Genomic DNA, 20,643 nt, shown 5'->3' with positions numbered 1-20,643 from the left:
GCTATGTGCACACGTTGCAGATTCGTGTGCGTTTTACCTGCGGATTTACCGCGGATTTCACCTGCGTTTTTACACCTGCAGATTCCTATTAAGGAATAGGTGTAAAACGCTGCGGAATCCGAACAAAGTATTGACATGCTGCAGAAAATAAATCGCAGCAAATCTGCGCGGTATTTTCCGCAGCATGTGCACAGCGGATTTGGTTTTCCATAGCTATACATGGTACTGTAAACTGCATGGAAAACAGCTGCAGATCCGCAGCGTCAAATCCGCTGTGGATCTGCAGCCAAATCCGCAACGTGTGCACATACCCTAAGATGAACGAGAAACACGGACCGTGCCCAGATTGGAATAAGCGGACTGAACTCCGGTTCTCCTGGCCTGAGCTAAATGCCTTAGAGCTCGTGCACATGACCTTAAAAACTATACAAGTGCTATCTGTTGTTTTTACAGATAGCACTGGTAGCCATGTTATTCTATGGGGCCATGCAAATGTCCAATTTTTTTTTCCTCCTGCTGAGTTAGTCCGTGGAGGAAAAAAAAAAATCACAACATACATGTGTTTCACAGATGTATACGCAGGCATTACAACAGAAGAAGCAAGGTGAAACGCGCGTCGGGGTGACAGGTGCTGCTGCGGGCACTGTGAGTAGTTTCATATGACATTTATACTTGGCGCTTTGTGTTCCTATTGTTGGAATTTTCTTGTCCTATTGCACCTTAGCCCTTATACATATAGTTGCTTGTCGACTTGAGGACACTCTGTACTATTGTACTTCATTATAGTAATCATTGTCACTTAAATTTCGTGGGCTATGTGCAGTAATTTTATTAGTTCTGATATTGAGACATTTTAGCTTAATGTGTTCCTATACCTATTATGATCCGATGTAGATTTGGACATTAACAGCTTATCATCACATTGTCTTATATCGTTATAATTCGATATTAGTAGCCTTAATTAGAAACTACTTACTATAATTCTTTCTACAATTTTTATGGAATTATTTCATCCACTATATAAAAATGCCGTTACATATATGTAATAGATTATAGCTACTGGAGTATTAATATTGGCATATTAATAGTGGGTTTGGAATTGATAACTTATACATTTGTGATACTGTCAGCCATAGCATATATGGAGGCATTTTCTGTTATTTTAGTACCATTAATTATTTTTTTTTTTTTTTTTTTTTACAATATTCAATGAAGATTGATAATTTTAACCTTATGGATCTGTTCCTTTTTTGAGATGTTTCATCACCTCCTTAAGGCTACGTTCACATTTGCGTTGTTGGGCGCAGCGTCGGCGACGTGACGCAACCAACAACGCATGTACAAAACGCAGTGTTTTGCGACGCATGCGTTGTCATAAGATCGTACAGAGCAGGAATTTCGGCGCAGGGTAAACGCTACAAGTAGCGTCCTCTGAGCCCTGTCTGTGCATCAATATGATGCATGCGTCGTAAAACGCAATACAACGCATACCGGCGCATGTCCATGCGCCCCCCATGTTAAAGATAGGGGCACATGACGCATGCGTTGGTATGCTTCGACGATGCTGCGCCCAACAACGCAAATGTGAACGTAGCCTAAAAAGTTTATGTATTAAATTGGGAAGTGCCATATACGTATATGAATTGGGCACATATGTTGTTAAAGTATATTAGCATCTGTCTTTTTTCTTCTTGTATTGTCAGTGGAGAGTGGGCCGGTGTGGTCTTCCAGCCATGAATGCAAAATTTGGCTTTCATTTAAAAAAATATAAAAAATTAAAAAAAAATTAAAAAAATCACATACACAGTTCACAATCTTTCATCTTCTTTATTTGTGATTTGCATTTTTAATAAACAAACTAAAAAAATGTGGAAAAACAACTTTTTTTTTACCCATCTGAACACGTAAAGCCTTTGGACTTTGACATCATTAGCACCACTTTGAGGTCAGTAGTAGAAACGAGATAAAAGTACTGCAAATGTATATATAAGCTGCAGGATGTCACAGGCACATGTACAAGCAACAACGCATGAATTATCTACACCGCATGTGGGGATTCCTATGGCTGGGACTCAAGTGGTATCGTCGGGAACAGATGAAAGCATTGGATGAATAAAGTATTGTCTTCCATACTTTGCTCTTGTTTCACTGGACTAAACAGGAGCAGACAAAGACAGAAGAGGGTCCCTGTGTGAAAACAGCATTTGGACTCTTTGTATTCCAATAGTTTTTGATGGTGCACAATTCCATTTATTTTGGAAGTGGAGGTGGGCCCCTGTGCACCAATAGTATGTCCGCCACTGCTGTCAGGCTTTCCTGACTTTTTTGTTATAGTAAATATGTATTCCTTATGACAAAATAATTATGGAGCTTTTTGGTTGTCCAGACTTGGGGTTCAAATCTGCAGTCATTATTTAAGGCTACGTTCACACTAGCGTTGTGCGCCGCTGCATCGGCGACGCAACGCACAACGCACGCAAAAACGCAGCAAAACGCACGCAAAAACGCTGCGTTTTGCGACGCATGCGTCGGTTTTTGCCGAAATTTGGACGCAAAAAAAATGCAACTTGTTGCGTTTTCTTGGTCCGACGCTAGCGGCAAAAATGACGCATGCGTCGCACAACGCAACAAAAAAAAACGCATGCGTCCCCCATGTTAAATATAGGGGCGCATGACGCATGCGTCGCCGCTGCGTCGCCCAACGCAAACTAGCATAACGCTAGTGTGAACGTTACCTAAATGCAGACTTGTTAATACTCACAGCAAGCAGTGTGCTGGGGTGTGTGACCACAAGTATTTGATTTGCATACATGATGTCACATGCAGACTAGACGTGTGCGACCTTGCTCAATGAAAGTGAATTGAGTGAAGCCGGACACGTCTAGTCGGAATGTGGCCAGAAATACGCAAATTCCAGAGACGACAGCGGAAACTCCAGAGATCGTGCATCGTTTGCACTGCTAGGATTCAGAGTGACTGCAGACCTGATCCCCAAGTCTGTTGTGCTTTTTCTCTGTTATTCCTCCTGGAAATGTATGAATATATTAAAACTGGGTGTTACCCCTCTTGTCAAACACGCATGGACACTAAGGCCACATGCGAGAAATACGTCCGAGTCTCGCATGGTAATACCCGGCATTGCCGCTGTCACTGTGGAACGGAGCGCGCGGCCGCATAGCAATACATGGAGCCGCACACTCCGCTCCTGAGTTTCAAGTGGTTTAATTAGACCTTTGGAGGTGACCGACTCCCTTGAAGCAAATTCAGCTTTTTTTTATCTGTCATTTTTATCTCTTATCTCTGGCATAGTATGTGATTCTGTCAGTTTGCTGTAATTAGTACAGGCATATACAATTAAAACTACAAAAGACAGACCACGCTTCTAGATATGTAACGAGAAAGCTGCAGATGATGTTGTACAGTCCGATCATGACACAGAATTCAGGTAATGCAGAGCAGTCTACAGATCAGGAAAAGCCTCATTATAAGTAATGAGCGAGCGTGCTCGGATAAGGTGTTATCCGAGTGACTTTGGCGTGCTCGAAAAATATGTTTGCGTCTCCACGGCTGCACGTCTCACGGCTGTTAGACAACAGCAACACATGGAGGGACAGCCTAACAAACAGGGATTCCCCACATCTGTTGCAGCTGTCTAAAGGCCACTAGACATGCAGCTGCGGGGACACAAACATATTACGGTATTCGAGCACACTGAAGTCACTCTGTTAGCACCCGAGCATGCTTAGATAACGCCTTGTCCGAGCACATTCGCTTATCACTAGTCATTAACACACACCCAAAGGGTTTGCCACGCATTAATACTAATTTTTCCTTCCGTATTGCAAGTTATTATTAGGTTTTCTGATATTTTAGTAGGTATAAAGATAAAATATTTAACAGACTTCTGCATTATTTGCTTGTAGGAGCTAAGACCATATGGATCTGGCATAGATAACAGTGGTTGGATGGTCAGAAAGTATTCATAACCTATGCTCGAGATGGGTCATCAGACCGTGGGGGTCCGACCGATTAGTTATTACAAGTTCGGAGGTTGGGTTTAAACACTGGACTACGGTCCGGTCTGTATGGTGTCATCGCTGTGTTGTTTGCGCCTCCTCTGTTTTCCAAATCGCCATCCTCCGGCTTTGATTGATGTCCTGCGTCATCCACATAGCACGTCCAAATTTTGCACCTGTGCACTAACATCGCAGGTCCCGAAAATCATAGAAAACAAACTACGAAAGCAGCCAGGAACATATGGTTTCCTAGGTTTATAATAGAAATGTATCCGTAAAATTTGGAGGTCACACGGATGTTCTGTTTGGGATCTGATGTTTTTTTTTTAAAGCACCCATAGACTTGAATGGAGCAGCCTCATCTGATATATGTAAGTAGTGCTCGCTGCCATATTCTTCTCACGGACAGTCGGGCAGAGAACAAAATCATTCATCTGACCATCCTTATTGAATAACATGGGTCAGTGCGCTGTCCGTGCGCTATCCGATCAAAAAGCGGACAGCCCACATGCAATCTATAGGCTCGTGTGCATGAGCCCTAATGGGTAATTCCCATATTAATAATGGATGTCAAACTGCTAGGATTGGCCTTCATTAGGCTGGGGGGGCTACACTATGTCGCTGCTACGTTACGGCATCGTGCAATGAATGGGGTCACATTGTGACCCACATGGTACCGTGACAAGCATATGGTTAACAGTTGGAATTGTTTGGAGTTTTTGCGATATGCTGCTCGCAGTATCTTATGGGAGAAAACCTGATGAAACAACTCTTTATACTTAAAAGACCCCATTAGCTGTGATTCATAAAGACAGCGATATTAAGGTTTACATTCAGCCACACTTTAGAAATAAACCTGGTGCAGATGTCCTATTTGGGCATACATACATAATCAAGAGGATCAGCTCGGGACCCCTTCTATGAATAGCCATACTTTTATTGGGAATCTGTAAGTAGGCTTTTGTTATGTAATCTGAGAGCAGCACGATGTAGGGGCAGAGGCACTGATTCCAGCGATGTGTCACATACTGAGCTGCTTGCTGTCATTTTGATACAATCACAGTTTTTTCTGCTGCAGATCTAGCAGTTCTTTGAAGGTGGAGCTCTGTATAACCCCACCTTCACAACGATTGGCTGCTTTCTCTGTTCACTGTGCATTGACCGAAACAGCCAATCAGTGGTGGGGGTGCAGTTGGACTAGGAAACACAAGACACCTAGTCCAGTAGTGATAATCTGCTGCTGATAAAACACTGATTTTATTAAAACAACAACACACAGTCCAGCAAATGACACATTGCTGGAAAAAGGGTCTTTATATCATGCTGCTCCTAGATTACATAACAAAAACCTGCTGACATTTTCCCTTTAAAATTGTTTTCTTTTTTTAGTACAAAGCTGTATTAGGCTTTGACTTACTTATACTGTATATTTAGGGGGAATTAAAAAATCCCCATGTCACGCCACTATCATATGCATTTGCAGAGGGCCATGGGAATATGGCTACTATTGTAATGACCTCCTGAGTCACACTGGTGAAGAAAGTGGCAAGATAATTTCCACAGATGGATTATTAGGAAGATCTCATCCAATACAGGCTGCTACACATAAGGAAATGATGCCGGACGCTCAAGGATAGCTGCATTTTACGACGCGAAGCCAGACATCCAGGGCCCCGAAAGCTGTTTTCTGCAGGGCACAGCACAACCCCTTACGAACCCAAAAAAGACACTTGCTGGCCCAATCAAGTAACATTAATTTTGGTGGAAAATTGTCAAGTAAAATCTTATCAAAATGCATGCAAACTGAAATAATCCATTCACTACTGCAGACAAGAAGAAAATATATGTATTTGTAGGAGCACCTGTGTAAGTGCCTAGATCGATATCCACCATTGAAAGTGGAAGAGTGCCACATTCTGAACTAAACCAATCCATCAATTCCTTGAAAAGAGTGATATTAAAGTGGTGGTTTCTAGTGAATTGGTTTGGTCCACAAATGCTTGCTTGTACTGTGCGTAGACAGTTTTGTGATTTCGGGTGGTCACGAACTGACCCGTTCCAGGAACTGTAGTGCTCAGATGGTTTCCTCTGAGAAATAAGACAGTACTTGGTTTGGGTTCCTTAAATACTATTTTTTTGATGGGAAGAGACTAAATCTTTTTTCCTTTTTCTCCGGCTTGCCCTCTGTGGTAGACGTGGAAGGATGAGGCAGACTTTTAGACTTTGGTTTTTGATCAGATGTCTCAGCAATCGAGGTTCTGAGAACGTCAATCCAGGTTTGACGATCAGCCTAAAATTGGCAAAAATGAGATTATAAGTAACTGTTCCAAATACGCACAGGAGGTATTACAGCAAATATTGCGAAAATCACTTATCTTCTGCACATAAGAGAATAATCTCTTATCATGAGACAGATACATTTCGAATGGAGACCCCAGAGAAAAGAGGGCATGCTTTCATGCTAACATCTTCTGGGCAATTGTTGTAGGACAAATACACATTAATCTACGCTACTTACTTCATCTTTTCCTTGGAAGAGCCACTCATTGCCATCACTCAGCCTGGAAAATAAAATAATATTTTTACTTCATTTTATTTATTTGTCTGTTGGTTCAAACTCTTAAAACTAAAAAATAATCGATGAGAACATGGACCTACAATTTGACAATTACTAGTTACATTTAAGGGCTTTTTCTAAAATTTTCCCAAGAGCAGGGAATGTTATAAAATAAAAAAAATAACCGTTACTTACAGTACCTATTAAATCCTCCATGGTGCTGCCACTAGAGGTTCCCGCTGGTCCTACAGTGAAGTGCAATCCATCAATTCTACGACCGCTGCAGCCAATCACTGAGCTGTGGTCAAGTAGTGCGCTAGCAGACATCACCAATTGGGCAAAAGCTCGGCTCCAGCGGCCACAAGAATGGTGGACAGAGCGTAATGACTGCAAGACTCACTTGAGTGGTGGTTGATCACCTGAAATTCTGGCAGCGTAGAATCGGTGCATGCGCAAGCGAGCAGCGCTAAAGACGGACCAGAGTGACGCGAGCGATACATTTCATTGACGCTGTGATGGGAGATTATTCGTTCTCTATAGTGGTATTCGGGGTCAGTATATCATTTAGTAGTTTACCTTAGCCTGAAAACATGCTTTTTCTTTTTATAGTCCACCACCGCTTCACAAGATGCACTGCCCAGGAACAGTGGCTCTTCGCCTTGTAAAGTTTCGTCCAGGGAAAAACTTTTGACATCTTTGTAAAAAAATAAGTCGTTATCCTTTAGCACGCAGAAGACATTGTTCCAGGTCCTGTAGAAAAGATAAATACAAATTGATATATTTTAATATTTTCTACTTCCATGATTTCATACAAGAAAACGCAAATTGGTATTATTCTAGAAGAGGGGTGTAGGTGTGGTTCTGAGGAATGGCAGAAGAATCGGGCCCTCTTACCATTCTCCGGCCCATCTGCTATGTGTAATCACAAGTCCAACACTGGTCCGTATGGATGTCACTATATAAGCACCGTGGTAAAGATATGGCTCGGAAGTACAAGATACGATTCAGCCGTTCTTTACTGAATACTATTGTAAGAATACCAGCAAAGTCATGAGACGTCACACAGGTAAAGTGCAAGGAATCCGAAAAAAAAACCGCACGAAAAATTACTATAAAATCAGCGAATCTCATCCAAGAACTGGCTAAGGTTGTCCAGGCTTGGGGCTCAAGTCTGCAGTCACTCTATAGGAATCCTCACGATGTGCATTGTCATGATTCTCCGGTACTATTTGCATACTTCAGGCCACATTCCGACTAGACGTGCCCGCTCTCGCTCAATTGGCTTGCAACTTGCATTGAGCGAGGCCGTGAACTTCTAGTTAGCATGTGACCACATGTATGCAAATCGAAAACTTGCAGTCACGTTCCCGCCTGCTACCCAGCATCGGCACACATTGAGCGCTGTGATGATTGTAAAATCTGTAGTCACATTGAGTGACTGTAGACATGAACCCCAAGTCTGGACAACCCCTTTAAGATTTCTTCAGAGGATGTGCACTAGATTTAAGCTGGGGCTACACGGTGACTGTGGCTGCGACACAGGTCACACAGCTGCATGCTCATATCACGTTGCAGTATAGTGCAAATGAATGAGGGTTTAAAAAAAAAAAACAACCCCAACTTGTGCCGACTTACACTTACACAATGCAGTGATGTGTCTGCAGCGTGGTAGCACCAGTATATACTTATACAATGCAAAAGCTGCTAGAGAATAAATGATAGCATTAAGGGTGAACCATCTAAGACTGCATGAGCCTCCAAAAAGACAACAGTAATATAATATATTCTATGTATCGAGGCCAAGCATAATCATATAACTGCTCTGAAGAAACTGGACTTGTACCGTCACCCTCACCATATTATGGACGCCGATAGTACCTGCTTTGTGCTTTCTTGAGTGGTCCTTCCAGGTCATGTTTCCTTTGTAAGTTTCCTTGCATCTGAATACCGACAGAAGAAGACAGACTTGTAGGAGTGGAAACCTCTTCTGTTACAATCACCGTTGGGTGTAATACACTGTAATCTCTCGGCCATATCTGCTCGGTCTCTTGCTCCACTATGGTGGTCTTCACCTCTTCGACTGTTGCTTGTGTCTCCATCATAATATCCTCTCTTCTCCGCCATTCATGTTCTGTTACTTCTTTTTCCTAATTCACAATATAAGAGACACCCGGCATAAATTTCATATGATCAGTTCACAATCATTAATTACTGAAGACAGTATTCAGAAAAATGACTGCCTGAAAATACAGAACTTTTGAAGAAAGGATAAAATCAGTATGGCTGCAAGACAATGGGCTAGTAAAAATGTACATCAAGTATTTTATTACTTTTATACATAAAACATCTTGCCATAACCCTTTACTGTATCCCTTTGTTTAATTTATATGGCTTTTATTATGTTCTCATCGATATCATTGTCTACTATCAGCTTTATGTATTCCTCTTGTCCTCGTGACGCTTTTTATACTCCTGCTTTTACCCTCATTTACTTACATAATAAAGTTTGGAATTTTCATAGATATTGTCTAACTTCTTGGAAAAACGAAGAAAAACCGAGACAAGAGTCCAAGATGAAGTGTAAATAACAATATTTATTAAAATATAAAGTGGAACGGTGGGAAAGAATACCATACAAAGCACACCACCAGGGACATATAAATAGTACAAAAATAGTACAAAAAAGTATAATAATAGATTTATCCATATCAATAAACTGTATTGATAAGCCATATAGCGGTGTAAAAGAGTAGATGAGATGCTATCATATTGTAAGGTGCATGTGCAATAGTATAAACCGAAGGCTGGAGGAGACCAAGTAAAGTGCTAGCAGAAATATAAGAAATGGTACCAGCTAGTGCTACTGAATAAACTAAGTAAGGACCTGGTGGACCAAGTAGCCAAATAAGTATGGGGCACCTAGCTAGCAGAGCCAAAACTAACTGACGAAGGCAGACGCCGAAACGCGCGTCGGGGTTCGGCACATCCCAGGGATCCACTCTTCATATAGCAGGTAACATCTATTGGCTGGTTTTGACCTGTAATACTTGCACTTTATTTAGTTTTGGCTCTGCTAGCTAGGTGCCCCATACTTATTTGGCTACTTGGTCCACCAGGTCCTTACTTAGTTTATTCAGTAGCACTAGCTGGTACCATTTCTTATATTTCTGCTAGCACTTTACTTGGTCTCCTCCAGCCTTCGGTTTATACTATTGCACATGCACCTTACAATATGATAGCATCTCATCTACTCTTTTACACCGCTATATGGCTTATCAATACGGTTTATTGATACGGATAAATCTATTATTATACTTTTTTGTACTATTTTTGTACCATTTATATGTCCCTGGTGGTGTGCTTTGTGTGGTATTCTTTCCCACCGTTCCACTTTATATTTTAATAAATATTGTTATTTACACTTCATCTTGGACTCTTGTCTCGGTTTTTCTTCGTTTTTCTATATAATTTCCGGATCTGTCCATTATTGTTTCCATTGGTGCACATTGGTGGATATATTTTTTCCCCCTCTTATATATTTATTTTGTGCATCGTGCCTTGAGGTTTATTTATTTAATTGTCTAACTTCTTGGCTCAGTACAAATTTTTTTTCTTAACGCAGAGATATGTAGCAGTCTGCTTTGTAGGCTTTCTGCCAGTCTGAACACGGCAGAAGCAACACTTGCATGTGACAAAAAATTACGGGTAAAGGAGACTGTATCCGGGCGTCTAGACTTCTTGGGACTAACTTGCAGAGTGAGTTTACACACATTAGGTAAATGTTGCAGAACACATTTTGTTATTTGGTACAACATGAATATTTCCTACAATTATAGAAATAAAGCAGCACTGAGATTCTAAACAGATTAAAAGGTGCAAAATAAAAATGGACCCTTTTTTTTGGATTGTTTACAAGCCTGTTATCTCAATGACATGGAAACTAATCTGACCAAAGACTGATGTGGAGGCTGCGCTCACACATTTTCTTTTGGTTGTGGTTTTTAAGCTAAGGCAAGAAAACTGAGGCTTTTGTCGCAATGTGTTGAGGCTGTGGAACAGTGGTGAGACATGCAGCCGCGGGGACTGGAACATATTTTTCGAAGTCACTCGGTTAGCACCCGAGCATGCTGAGATAACACCTTATCCGAGCACATTCGCTCATCACTAAATTATCACTAGTACAAAGGAAAATGCTGATTTAATTTAATTTAATTTAAAGGTTTGGACACACATCTGTACCAGGTAAGACCAGAGTTCAGTTTGAAGGGAGACAAATATGTTGCAGCTCACCTCTTCCACCTCCGCGGCTGTGGGGTCAGGAATGGGGTCTAGATATTCTTTTTCTTCTTTTGGTTGAATACTGGGATTAAAATCATATGAAAAGCATTAATTTCCAGATTATTACTACTAAGAACAATGAGATCATATTCTATTCATTTTTCATCTATATCCATAATAAAAAAAAATATTAAAATTTAATCTATCTTGGAAACTAGTTGATCCCAGAAGGTACAGCTTCAGAAATGACCAGGAGTCAGCGATTATTGCTGGGGAAGATTCACGCTGCTATACATTTCTTTATATAGCCTGGTTTATCCATTTAGAAAAAATTTAAAATATGTTAGAGGGAAACGCGTGACTAAACCAATACATGATTACATAACAACTAGATGGTGGCCGGATTCTAACGCATCGGGTATTCTAGAATATGCATGTCCACGTAGTATATTGCACAGACCACGCAGTATATTGCACAGCCCACGTAGTATATTGCCCAGCCACGTAGTATGTTGCCCAGCCACGTAGGATATTGCCCAGCGACGTAGGATATTGCCCAGTCACGTAGTATATTGCCCAGCCATGTAGTATATTGTCCAGTCACGTAGTATATTGCCCAGTCACGTAGTATATTGCCCAGTCACGTAGTATATTGCCCAGCCACGTAGGATATTGCCCAGCGACGTAGGATATTGCCCAGTCACGTAGTATATTGCCCAGCCATGTAGTATATTGTCCAGTCACGTAGTATATTGCCCAGTCACGTAGTATATTGCCCAGTCACGTAGTATATTGCCCAGCCACGTAGTATATTGCCCAGCCACATAGTATATTGCCCAGTTACGTAGTATATTGCCCAGTCACGTAGTATATTGTCCAGTCACGTAGTATATTGCCCAGTCACGTAGTATATTGCCCAGTCACGTAGTATATTGCCCAGCCATGTAGGATATTGCCCAGCGACGTAGGATATTGCCCAGCCACGTAGTATATTGCCCAGCCATGTAGTATATTGTCCAGTCACGTAGTATATTGCCCAGTCACGTAGTATATTGTCCAGTCACGTAGTATATTGCCCAGCCACGAAGTATATTGCCCAGCCACATAGTATATTGCCCAGTTACGTAGTATATTGCCCAGCCACATAGTATATTGCCCAGCCACATAGTATATTGCACAGAGCCACGTAGTATATTGCCCAGCTACGTAGTATATTGCCCAGCCATGTAGTATATTGTCCAGTCACGTAGTATATTGCCCAGTCACGTAGTATATTGCCCAGCCACGTAGTATATTGCCCAGCCACATAGTATATTGCCCAGTTACGTAGTATATTGCCCAGCCACATAGTATATTGCCCAGCCACATAGTATATTGCACAGAGCCACGTAGTATATTGCACAGAGCCACGTAGTATATTGCCCAGCCACGTAGTATATTGCCCAGTCACGTAGTATATTGCCCAGTCACGTAGTATATTGCCCAGCCACGTAGTATATTGCCCAGCCACGTATGTAACAGGTTAAAAAAGACTTAAAATAAAAAATAAACATATACTCACCTTCCGAGGGCCCCTTGTAGTTCTGGCGCTTGGGTGCAGTGCACGCGGAAGCTTCCGGTCCCAGGGTTGGTATGAGTGCAGGACCTGTGATGACGTCACGGTCACATGACCGTGAGGTCATGGCAGGTCCTTCTCGCATAGCATCCTTGCCACCGGAACCTGCCACTTGCACTGCCGAGGAGAGGGTGCGACGTCAGAGGGTGAGAATAACGTTTTTTTTTTAAAATTATTATTTGTAACATTAGATATTTTTATTATTGATGCTGCATACGCAGCATCAATAGTAAAAAGTTGGTCACACAGGGTTAATAGCTGCGTTAATGGAGTGCGTTACACCGCGGTCCATTAACGCTGCCATTAACCCTGTGTGAGGGCTGACTGGAGCAGAGTATGGAGCGGCCACTGACTGCGGGGAGGAAGGAGCGGCCATTTTGCCGCCGGACTGTGCCCATCGCTGATTGGTCGTGGCAATGGTCGTGGGCGTTTTTCCACGACCAATCAGCGACTTGGATTTCCATGACAGATAGAGGCCACAACCAATGAATATCCGCGACAGACAGACAGAAGGACAGACAGAAAGACGGAAGTGACCCTTAGACAATTCCTTATTCCACTGCATAAGTAAGTTCACGAGAAATCATACAAGTGGAAATTATTGTCTAAAACCAGCTTTGAAAACTGGGTAGATCACAATAGCATCTTAAAGGGTTAATCCCCATCTTGATAGAGGGATATTTTTGGATAGTTCTTATAAATTTAAGCAGTTTTGCAATTTACTGTTTATGAAAATTTGCAGTCGTTTTTGAGATATTAACACTTTTCTTTACTGTTTGTTGCCTAGGAGACCGACCACCGCTGTTGTTTCGTTTGTAAGTACTGTGCTGAAGCTGGCTGGGATTAGGAGGTAACTGTGAGCACCAGCGATCCTGCACAGCTTCAAAACAAGGCTTGCAAGCTCTATAGAAAAGAGCACTATGCATCCTCTGTCTAGCAGAAGCGGTCCGTCTCCAAGTTAATGAGCTATAAATTAGTGTGAATATCTCAAAAACGGTTGAAAATTTTAGTAAGCAGAAAATTGAAAAATTACTTGTATTTACAAGCACTATCCAACAATACCCATTTATGAAGTTGGCATTAATCATTTAAAAATTAAAAGGCATATCCCAATATCCACAGGAGACGTAATAAATGTATGATCCCTTGGGATTTGATTGCTAGGACTTCCATCAATCGTTAGAACGAGGATCCTAAAGTCCTGTATGGGAAGGTAGAGGTAGTGCACATGCAAGACCACTGCTTCATTGACTTCTGTGCGTCTATGGGAGTGGTACTGCGAGACCATCATCACTCCTATAGACACGATCACCACCACTCTATTCAAACAAGGGAAGTTAGAACTTCCGTTCTTGTGTCCGGTGGGTTATACGACCAGTAACATTCCAAGCAAACAGTTATGGATGAATGTTGTTTATGCAGCAACTCCTTCCAGTTTTATTTTCCATCTTACTGAATTTCTGCCCGGACTTCTCTCATTTCAACATCAGCTCCCAGAGCCATTCGCTGCAGCTTGGCCTCCTGGTATCTGCGTATTTCCAACAGTTCCAACTGAATAGGAGAAAGAGTATAATAAGTGTGCCATTCAGGGTTGGTGAAAAGTAGAGCGATAAGGCAATATAATTGCTGACAGCCAGCACCTGTCACTACAGAATATAGTAATACAACACAGATGAAGGCCACCATATGCTACGGTTAGGGGTGTGACGCAATGAAGGCATGGTCTATATGCAAGAAATCAAATGAAGAAATAATTAAATAATCCATAAATATCAATGAGGAACAAATATATATATATATATATATATATATATACACTGTATATATGTTTGTGTGTTGTATATATACATATGTATGTGTGTGTATGTATATATATATATATATATATAATATTTTTTATTTCTATAGCGCCAGCATATTCTGCAGTGCTTTACATTATAGAGGGGACTTGTACAGACAATATCCATTACAGCAGAACAATAAACACAGATCAAAACAGATACCAAGAGGAATGAGGGCCCTGCTCACAAGCTTACAATCTATGAGGAAAGGGAGACACGAGAAGTGGATGGTAATGTATTCATATATGTGTGTTTTATATATTCATATACGGTATATGTGGCGCGTGTGTATATATGATATATATATATAGTATACATATATATGCATGTGTTATATATAAATGTATTTTTGCATTTGTTCTTTGTTGATATTTATGGATCATTTAAGAGTTTTTTTCTTAATTCAATATATATATATATATATATAAATATATATATATATAAATACAGTATGTATACTATGTGTTTTGTATTTGTATATGTATATATAGCTGAGGGTCTTAGATTCTACTTTAATTCATTCCCAGGGGTCCAGAGAGCTGGACCACAAGCAGCTGGTGCGGCGTTGCAGTGTATTATGTTACAGACGCACCGTAGTTAACCTCTCAAGTGCTGCAAATCTTTCTTCCCATGTCGCTGTAGACTTCTCAAAGGCTTCATGCTTTTTTAATAACTTCTCCACATCATCGACACTATTTCCAACATGTGTGGTCAATAAGTAAGGCTCCTTGGCTATTAGCCAGGCTTCCGCCATGGAGGCATCTCTTGCAAACTGACAAACTTCCAGCACTAAAAAGAACAACATAAAGATATTACTAACCTTTACATGCAGAATATCATTGGCCATATTCATATAGGTTATCAAAAAGCCAAGTACGCTTTTCAGTGGAGGCGAAGGTATACAATGATTGCTTACGGTCACGTCAGACAATAGTGCCAAAAGAAGAAATCTGATATAATCCAAAATGTGACTGATATGCAGGACGCTATCCTGAAGACGCTCAAACATTATAATATTCTGGCATAAATGCCAACTCAATATGATTGTCCACAAAAATGAGACCTTACGGATCCAGGCCTGAGGACAGGTCTCTTGTGAAGTCTATGGACAGAATGCAAAGTCACTGACTGCTTGCTAAATGAAAAAAAGAGAACTTTTACCAAAGTTAACCTTTACTAACGATGAAAGTTCTGTGAAAGAACTCCCACAACGAGGTGCAAGTTACCATAATTTCCGCTCAGTGATAATTTTCTATCTGACCTCTAGGTGGCGGCCCGTGTTTCATAATTTTCTATCTGACCTCTAGGTGGCGGCCTGTGTTTCATAATTTTCTATCTGACCTCTAGGTGGCGGCCTGGATTTACTTACAAATATTGAGCCATTCCCATCGCTTGTCCCATTTCTCCATCATCTCGGCCCTTCTTTCAGCGAGTTCTCCCAGCTTTTCCTTTATCTAATGGATTATAGGATAACATCTTAGAGGAGCACATGTACTTACTATATGACATAAAAAATACTTGTTGGAGTATTATGAATGCAGCTGTGGACCATAGTACAGAATCAGTACAAGTTAAGTAATGTATTCACAAAGTTACTCAGCTATTGCTCAGATTAGTTATATTGATGTGAATTGTGGCACCCCTGAGATCCGGTCGCCACAGAGGTACTGCACCTCATCCAGAGGTGTGGTATCCCACTCTCAGGTAAGGAGGGGGCACTACCCAGGACTTTATCACCAGCATCCAACACCTCAACACTCCAGTCAGGGCACCTGGGTGTACCCTTAGGGAGGATGGCTTCTTCCCAGTCTGGAGAGGGTTATTAGGTAGAGGGTGTGGGTGGAGCATGTAGTTAGGGGAAGAACTTGTGAGAAGTCAGTCAGAGAGAGGAAGGGGAAGGAGTGAGACATGCAGAAAGGAGCTCCCAGAGAGAGGGAGCTAGAGAACGGGGAAGAAGAGGAAGAAGAAAGAAGGGGTCCTAGGAGCACAGGTAGTGAGTAATCCACCCGTGGGGCCCGCATCCACGCCCACCAGAGTTGGGTGAAGGGACCAGGTCGCAGTGGGGGAACCCGCCCCCAAGACTAGTGGAGAACTACAAGGCTCAGCTAGTAAGCCGGAGGCTGTGGTATGTGTAAGTGCCACAGCCACATCCACACATATTTGCTGAAAAGGCAGCCATATAGGACCAAGGGGACTCAGAGTACGTGACCCGACAATGTCAGCGGCTGCTGGCTTGGGACACTGTGTGTGTAGTTGCAGGGCAGAAGAGGTGGGCGCCAGCGCAGCGAGACGGCCAGGAAAGGAACATAAGAGAGGAGTCCTGGAACGGTGTACCCCAAATCATCTGGGGGTTGGCTGGACCACAGACCCGGAGGACACAGCACACGGCTGGAGACAGTAATCTGCAGAACTGTGAGTAAAGCGTTGAAAACTGTACCCAGCTGTGTCCTCTGAATTATTCCTGCGTCACTTGCCCTGAATTACAACTACCACAACCACCATCATCACAATTAACCCCTATATCTGCCTCTGGAGAGCAGAAACATCATTGCTGCCTCACCAACTGCCCCAGTGGATCTGAACTGCAGCGTCGGCCATATTGACTGAACACCATGGATGGCGTCATGAACAATTCCCCTTTTCCCCTATAAACTTTATTCCCCTTTGATTTCATTGACTCTTTTATTGGACGCCCAGGGACACGGACTGGGTTACCACTGCCATGACAGATCCTTTTAAGAACCGACCTGGTGCAGAGTATCCCCACGGCCCTGGCGGGCGCTCCAGAAGCTCTTTCTACTTTACCATACAACATAATGCCGCCATACAATGCCTATAAAATGTTCTGTCCTCATATAGCATCATGTTATCGGCAGCACATATCCTGTTTACACCGGGCTGGCAGACATTAGTCAAATTGGTACGGGAGATTTACTAGGACTGTCAATGACTTGTTGTTATGAGAAACAAAATGTTCTTCAAAGCATATATGTTATGGCGGAAGAGACAGAGAGGGTGTTTGGTTTCATTTTGAATGTATATTACGATATATTGCTTTATTTGTTCTAATAAATGTACAATAGAAAAAAGTGAAATAAAAAAAAAATCTGATTAAAAAATAAAACATTTTAGGATTTTACCTCTTCTGAATCCGGGTGATTACGAGCCAGAAGAGTTTCACCTAGCCCAACACAGCTGTCATAAGTGGTGTTTCTGGCTTCAATTTCAGCCCTCAGTTCCTGGTGGTGTTTTATTAAGAATTCGACAGAAGACACATCTCTGTCAATCAAAATAAAAAGTACATAAGCACATTTTTTGCTAATGGTTAAATATACCTGTTAGTGACACACAAGGATCAGGCTGGGTAAGTTTAATTAATATGCCTGTTTCTATCAAACTCAGTGGAGATGAACCGATGAGGAACCTTACTCCCACTCCTCAACCAGAACATATAAATGCTCCACCGTTGGAGCGCCACTTCAAAGTACTCTGGAGGCGGACACCCTTAGATAGTCATTACACCAAATTGCTTTGATGGGGAAAAAATAAGCCATTAAAATAGGGTTGATATTGATTCTTCTTTCTCTCTGAAGGGGCAATTTGCATATTTAATTTCTCAGAGGAGCAGTGCACAGCCTGTAAAGGTACCTTCACACTGAGCAACATTACAACGATAACGATAGCGATCCGTGACGTTGCAGCGTCCTGGATAGCAATATTGTTGTGTTTGACAGGCAGCAGCGATCAGGATCCTGCTGTGACATCGCTGGTCGGAGCTAGAAGGCCAGCACCTTATTTCGACGCTGAATCACCCGCTGACATCGCTGAATCGGCGTGTGTGACGCCGATCCAGCGATGTCTTCACTGGTAACCAGGGCCGCGCTTAGTAACCCGATATTTACCCTGGTTACCATTGTAAATGTAAAAAAAAAACACTACATACTTACATTCCGGTGTCTGTCACGTCCCCCGGCGTCAGCTTCCCTGCACTGTCAGCGCCAGCCGGCCGTAAAGCAGAGCACAGCGGTGACGTCACCGCTCTGCTTTACGGCCGGCGCTTACACAGTGCAGGGAAGCTGAACGCCGGGGGACGTGACAGACACCGGAATGTAAGTATGTAGTGTTTTTTTTTTTTACATTTACAATGGTAACCAGGGTAAACATCGGGTTACTAAGTGCGGCCCTGCGCTTAGTAACCCGATGTTTACCCTGGTTACTTGGGGACTTCGGCATCGTTGGTCGCTGGAGAGCTGTCTGTGTGACAGCTCTCCAGCGACCACACAACGACTAAACAGCGACGCTGCAGCGATCGGCATCGTTGTCTATATCGCTGCAGCGTCGCTAAATGTGACGGTACCCTTAGTCTCCTTAGGCTGCTGTCACACTATCAGTATTTTGTCAGTATTTTACATCAGTATTTGTAAGCCAAAACCAGGAGTGGGTGATAAATGCAGAAGTGGTGCATATGTTTCTATTATACTTTTCCTCTATTTGTTCCACTCCTGGTTTTGGCTTCCAAATACTGATGTAAAACACTGACCAAATACTGATAGTGTAACGGCAGCCTTACACTGCATGTCACTCTCCACAAGGAGAAATGTTAACCTTAGATCTTAAAATCAACTTCCCAACTAGGGACTTGTGTATTAATAAAAGTTGCTATCAGCTTGAAATATGCAAGTGTGATTTATCTTTTGGGCCAAAAAAATGTTTTATTGATTTTTAATGGATTTAAAATTAATAGTGGATTTTTATTTATGCGGACTGCTAGACTCCATTTTTTTCTGCACATTTGAATCTGGACATTGACCCTGGGATTTGTGTATTCTCTGTGCTCTAAGCATTTTTTCCTGTGCACGCATGTAACAAGGTGAACTAATCAGTCTTTTCATGAACTAAATTATAACCAATGGTTCAAATAAAGCATTGTTATATAATGTCTTACCTAAAATGAGGGTAAATATTGGACATGCGCATATAAACAAGTCCCATACCTCGGCTTCTCCTGGGTTTCAATCTGTCTCATAATACTTTCCATCCAGAGCATTAAATTGCGGACCATGCTGAAGAAATGGAACTTCTCAGCTGCACTGCTCAGTTCCGTTCGGCGCCCATCACAAGCATCCAGAAGTGCTTTCCAGGCCTCTGTCACCTCCCTCTCCTTTTTCTGTATCTCCATAGCTTGATCGCCTGCATAGGCCGCATACAGACGTGTTGCTGTGTCTTGAAAACCTTGGACCTGCAATAATAAACGTAAATCTGTAAAATATATTATCCTTGTCCTTCTAGGTTACAGACATGTCTAACAACAAGAAAAATACACACACGGTGTAGGTGTGTTCCTCCCAGTAATACATGCTGGGTCTGCATCTTTCACTAGCTCTCGTGTATCAGCACAGCTTCATTCCTGTTCTGCTTTACCTCCTGAGAGATTTCTCCTCCCCTGTATACACATGCCTACATGATGCTAGGGAGAATGTGGGATCTCTCCTCCTTTCCATACAAGTGATATATGGATTTATGTACCTGTGATCCAATAAAATGAATACTCCTCTCAAAGTCTGTATGTACTCTGTGCAGTGTCTCAGCAGTGTGAACGTCTCCTCCCAGCTCCTCTGGTAGTTCCTTGTGCTTCTCATCAATCATGCACAGGATTTCAGTTCCATCATAGAAGTACTTGTGTAGATCATAAGATGCAGATAACAGCTGGACACGGGTATCAATTAGCTCCAGTAGATCTGCCCAGCTCTCGTTCAGGTTGTCCTTCCATTCTGCAATGGTTGCAGCTTCAGTGTGACCCGCATCAATCAGTTCCTCAATTAAAATATTCACGTTGTCAATACGTTCCTGTCCAATGGCTCCTGTCTCTTTTGCAAAGTCACGGAATTTGTCTCGAAGAATCTAAGGAAAGGCATTTTAAATATTTAAAAGGAATCAAGAATGAACATTCAAAAGTGGAATAAGTTCCATCAGGCATAAAGCAAAAGGAGCAATCAGCAGTACAGGTCACACAACAGTCAACAGTGGGATCATGCTGGTAAACTTTGCTTACTCAGTTCCATATAGAATATACAAACATGTCTGTGATCTAAACCTAAATGCTGCTGTACACATTAAAGTCAATTCGGACAAGCCCACCAAAGTGTTTGGTGGTAGCCTAATGCACTTTCCCAAAATGGAACACAAGCACGCTCGACAATAATGAGCATGCATGTGTATTGTGGGAGATGTGAAGGATAGCGGTCAGTGTGAAAGCATACCAATGCATGTATACATAGCTGAAATAGTTTTCAACAGTGAAATTTAAGGTTAATATTAAATAATAGGCAAGGTCCG

The 20,643-nt window shown here is 42.0% G+C and overlaps 1 protein-coding gene across 1 annotated transcript in view; it reads right to left on the bottom strand.

The window, feature by feature from the left end:
* Nucleotides 1–6,002: 6,002 nt before the first annotated feature.
* Nucleotides 6,003–20,643, bottom strand: part of SPTB (spectrin beta, erythrocytic) — a 114,280-nt gene continuing 99,639 nt past the window's right edge. Inside the window, exons 26-36 of the mRNA XM_069731709.1 lie at nucleotides 19,834–20,208; nucleotides 19,302–19,546; nucleotides 17,448–17,586; nucleotides 15,677–15,761; nucleotides 14,900–15,096; nucleotides 13,920–14,017; nucleotides 10,864–10,933; nucleotides 8,452–8,720; nucleotides 7,150–7,323; nucleotides 6,535–6,577; nucleotides 6,003–6,306 (exon numbers count right to left, since the gene is read on the bottom strand). Of these exons, the coding sequence (XP_069587810.1) occupies nucleotides 6,145–6,306; nucleotides 6,535–6,577; nucleotides 7,150–7,323; nucleotides 8,452–8,720; nucleotides 10,864–10,933; nucleotides 13,920–14,017; nucleotides 14,900–15,096; nucleotides 15,677–15,761; nucleotides 17,448–17,586; nucleotides 19,302–19,546; nucleotides 19,834–20,208 (1,857 nt within the window). The 3' untranslated portion in view covers nucleotides 6,003–6,144. The remainder of the gene's footprint in view (nucleotides 6,307–6,534; nucleotides 6,578–7,149; nucleotides 7,324–8,451; nucleotides 8,721–10,863; nucleotides 10,934–13,919; nucleotides 14,018–14,899; nucleotides 15,097–15,676; nucleotides 15,762–17,447; nucleotides 17,587–19,301; nucleotides 19,547–19,833; nucleotides 20,209–20,643) is intronic.

Source organism: Ranitomeya imitator, chromosome 1 (assembly GCF_032444005.1).
Source record: "Ranitomeya imitator isolate aRanImi1 chromosome 1, aRanImi1.pri, whole genome shotgun sequence".
NCBI lineage: Eukaryota > Metazoa > Chordata > Amphibia > Anura > Dendrobatidae > Ranitomeya > Ranitomeya imitator.
Note: the sequence above shows the minus strand (reverse complement) of the source record. Positions and strands in the feature narration are given on the sequence as shown.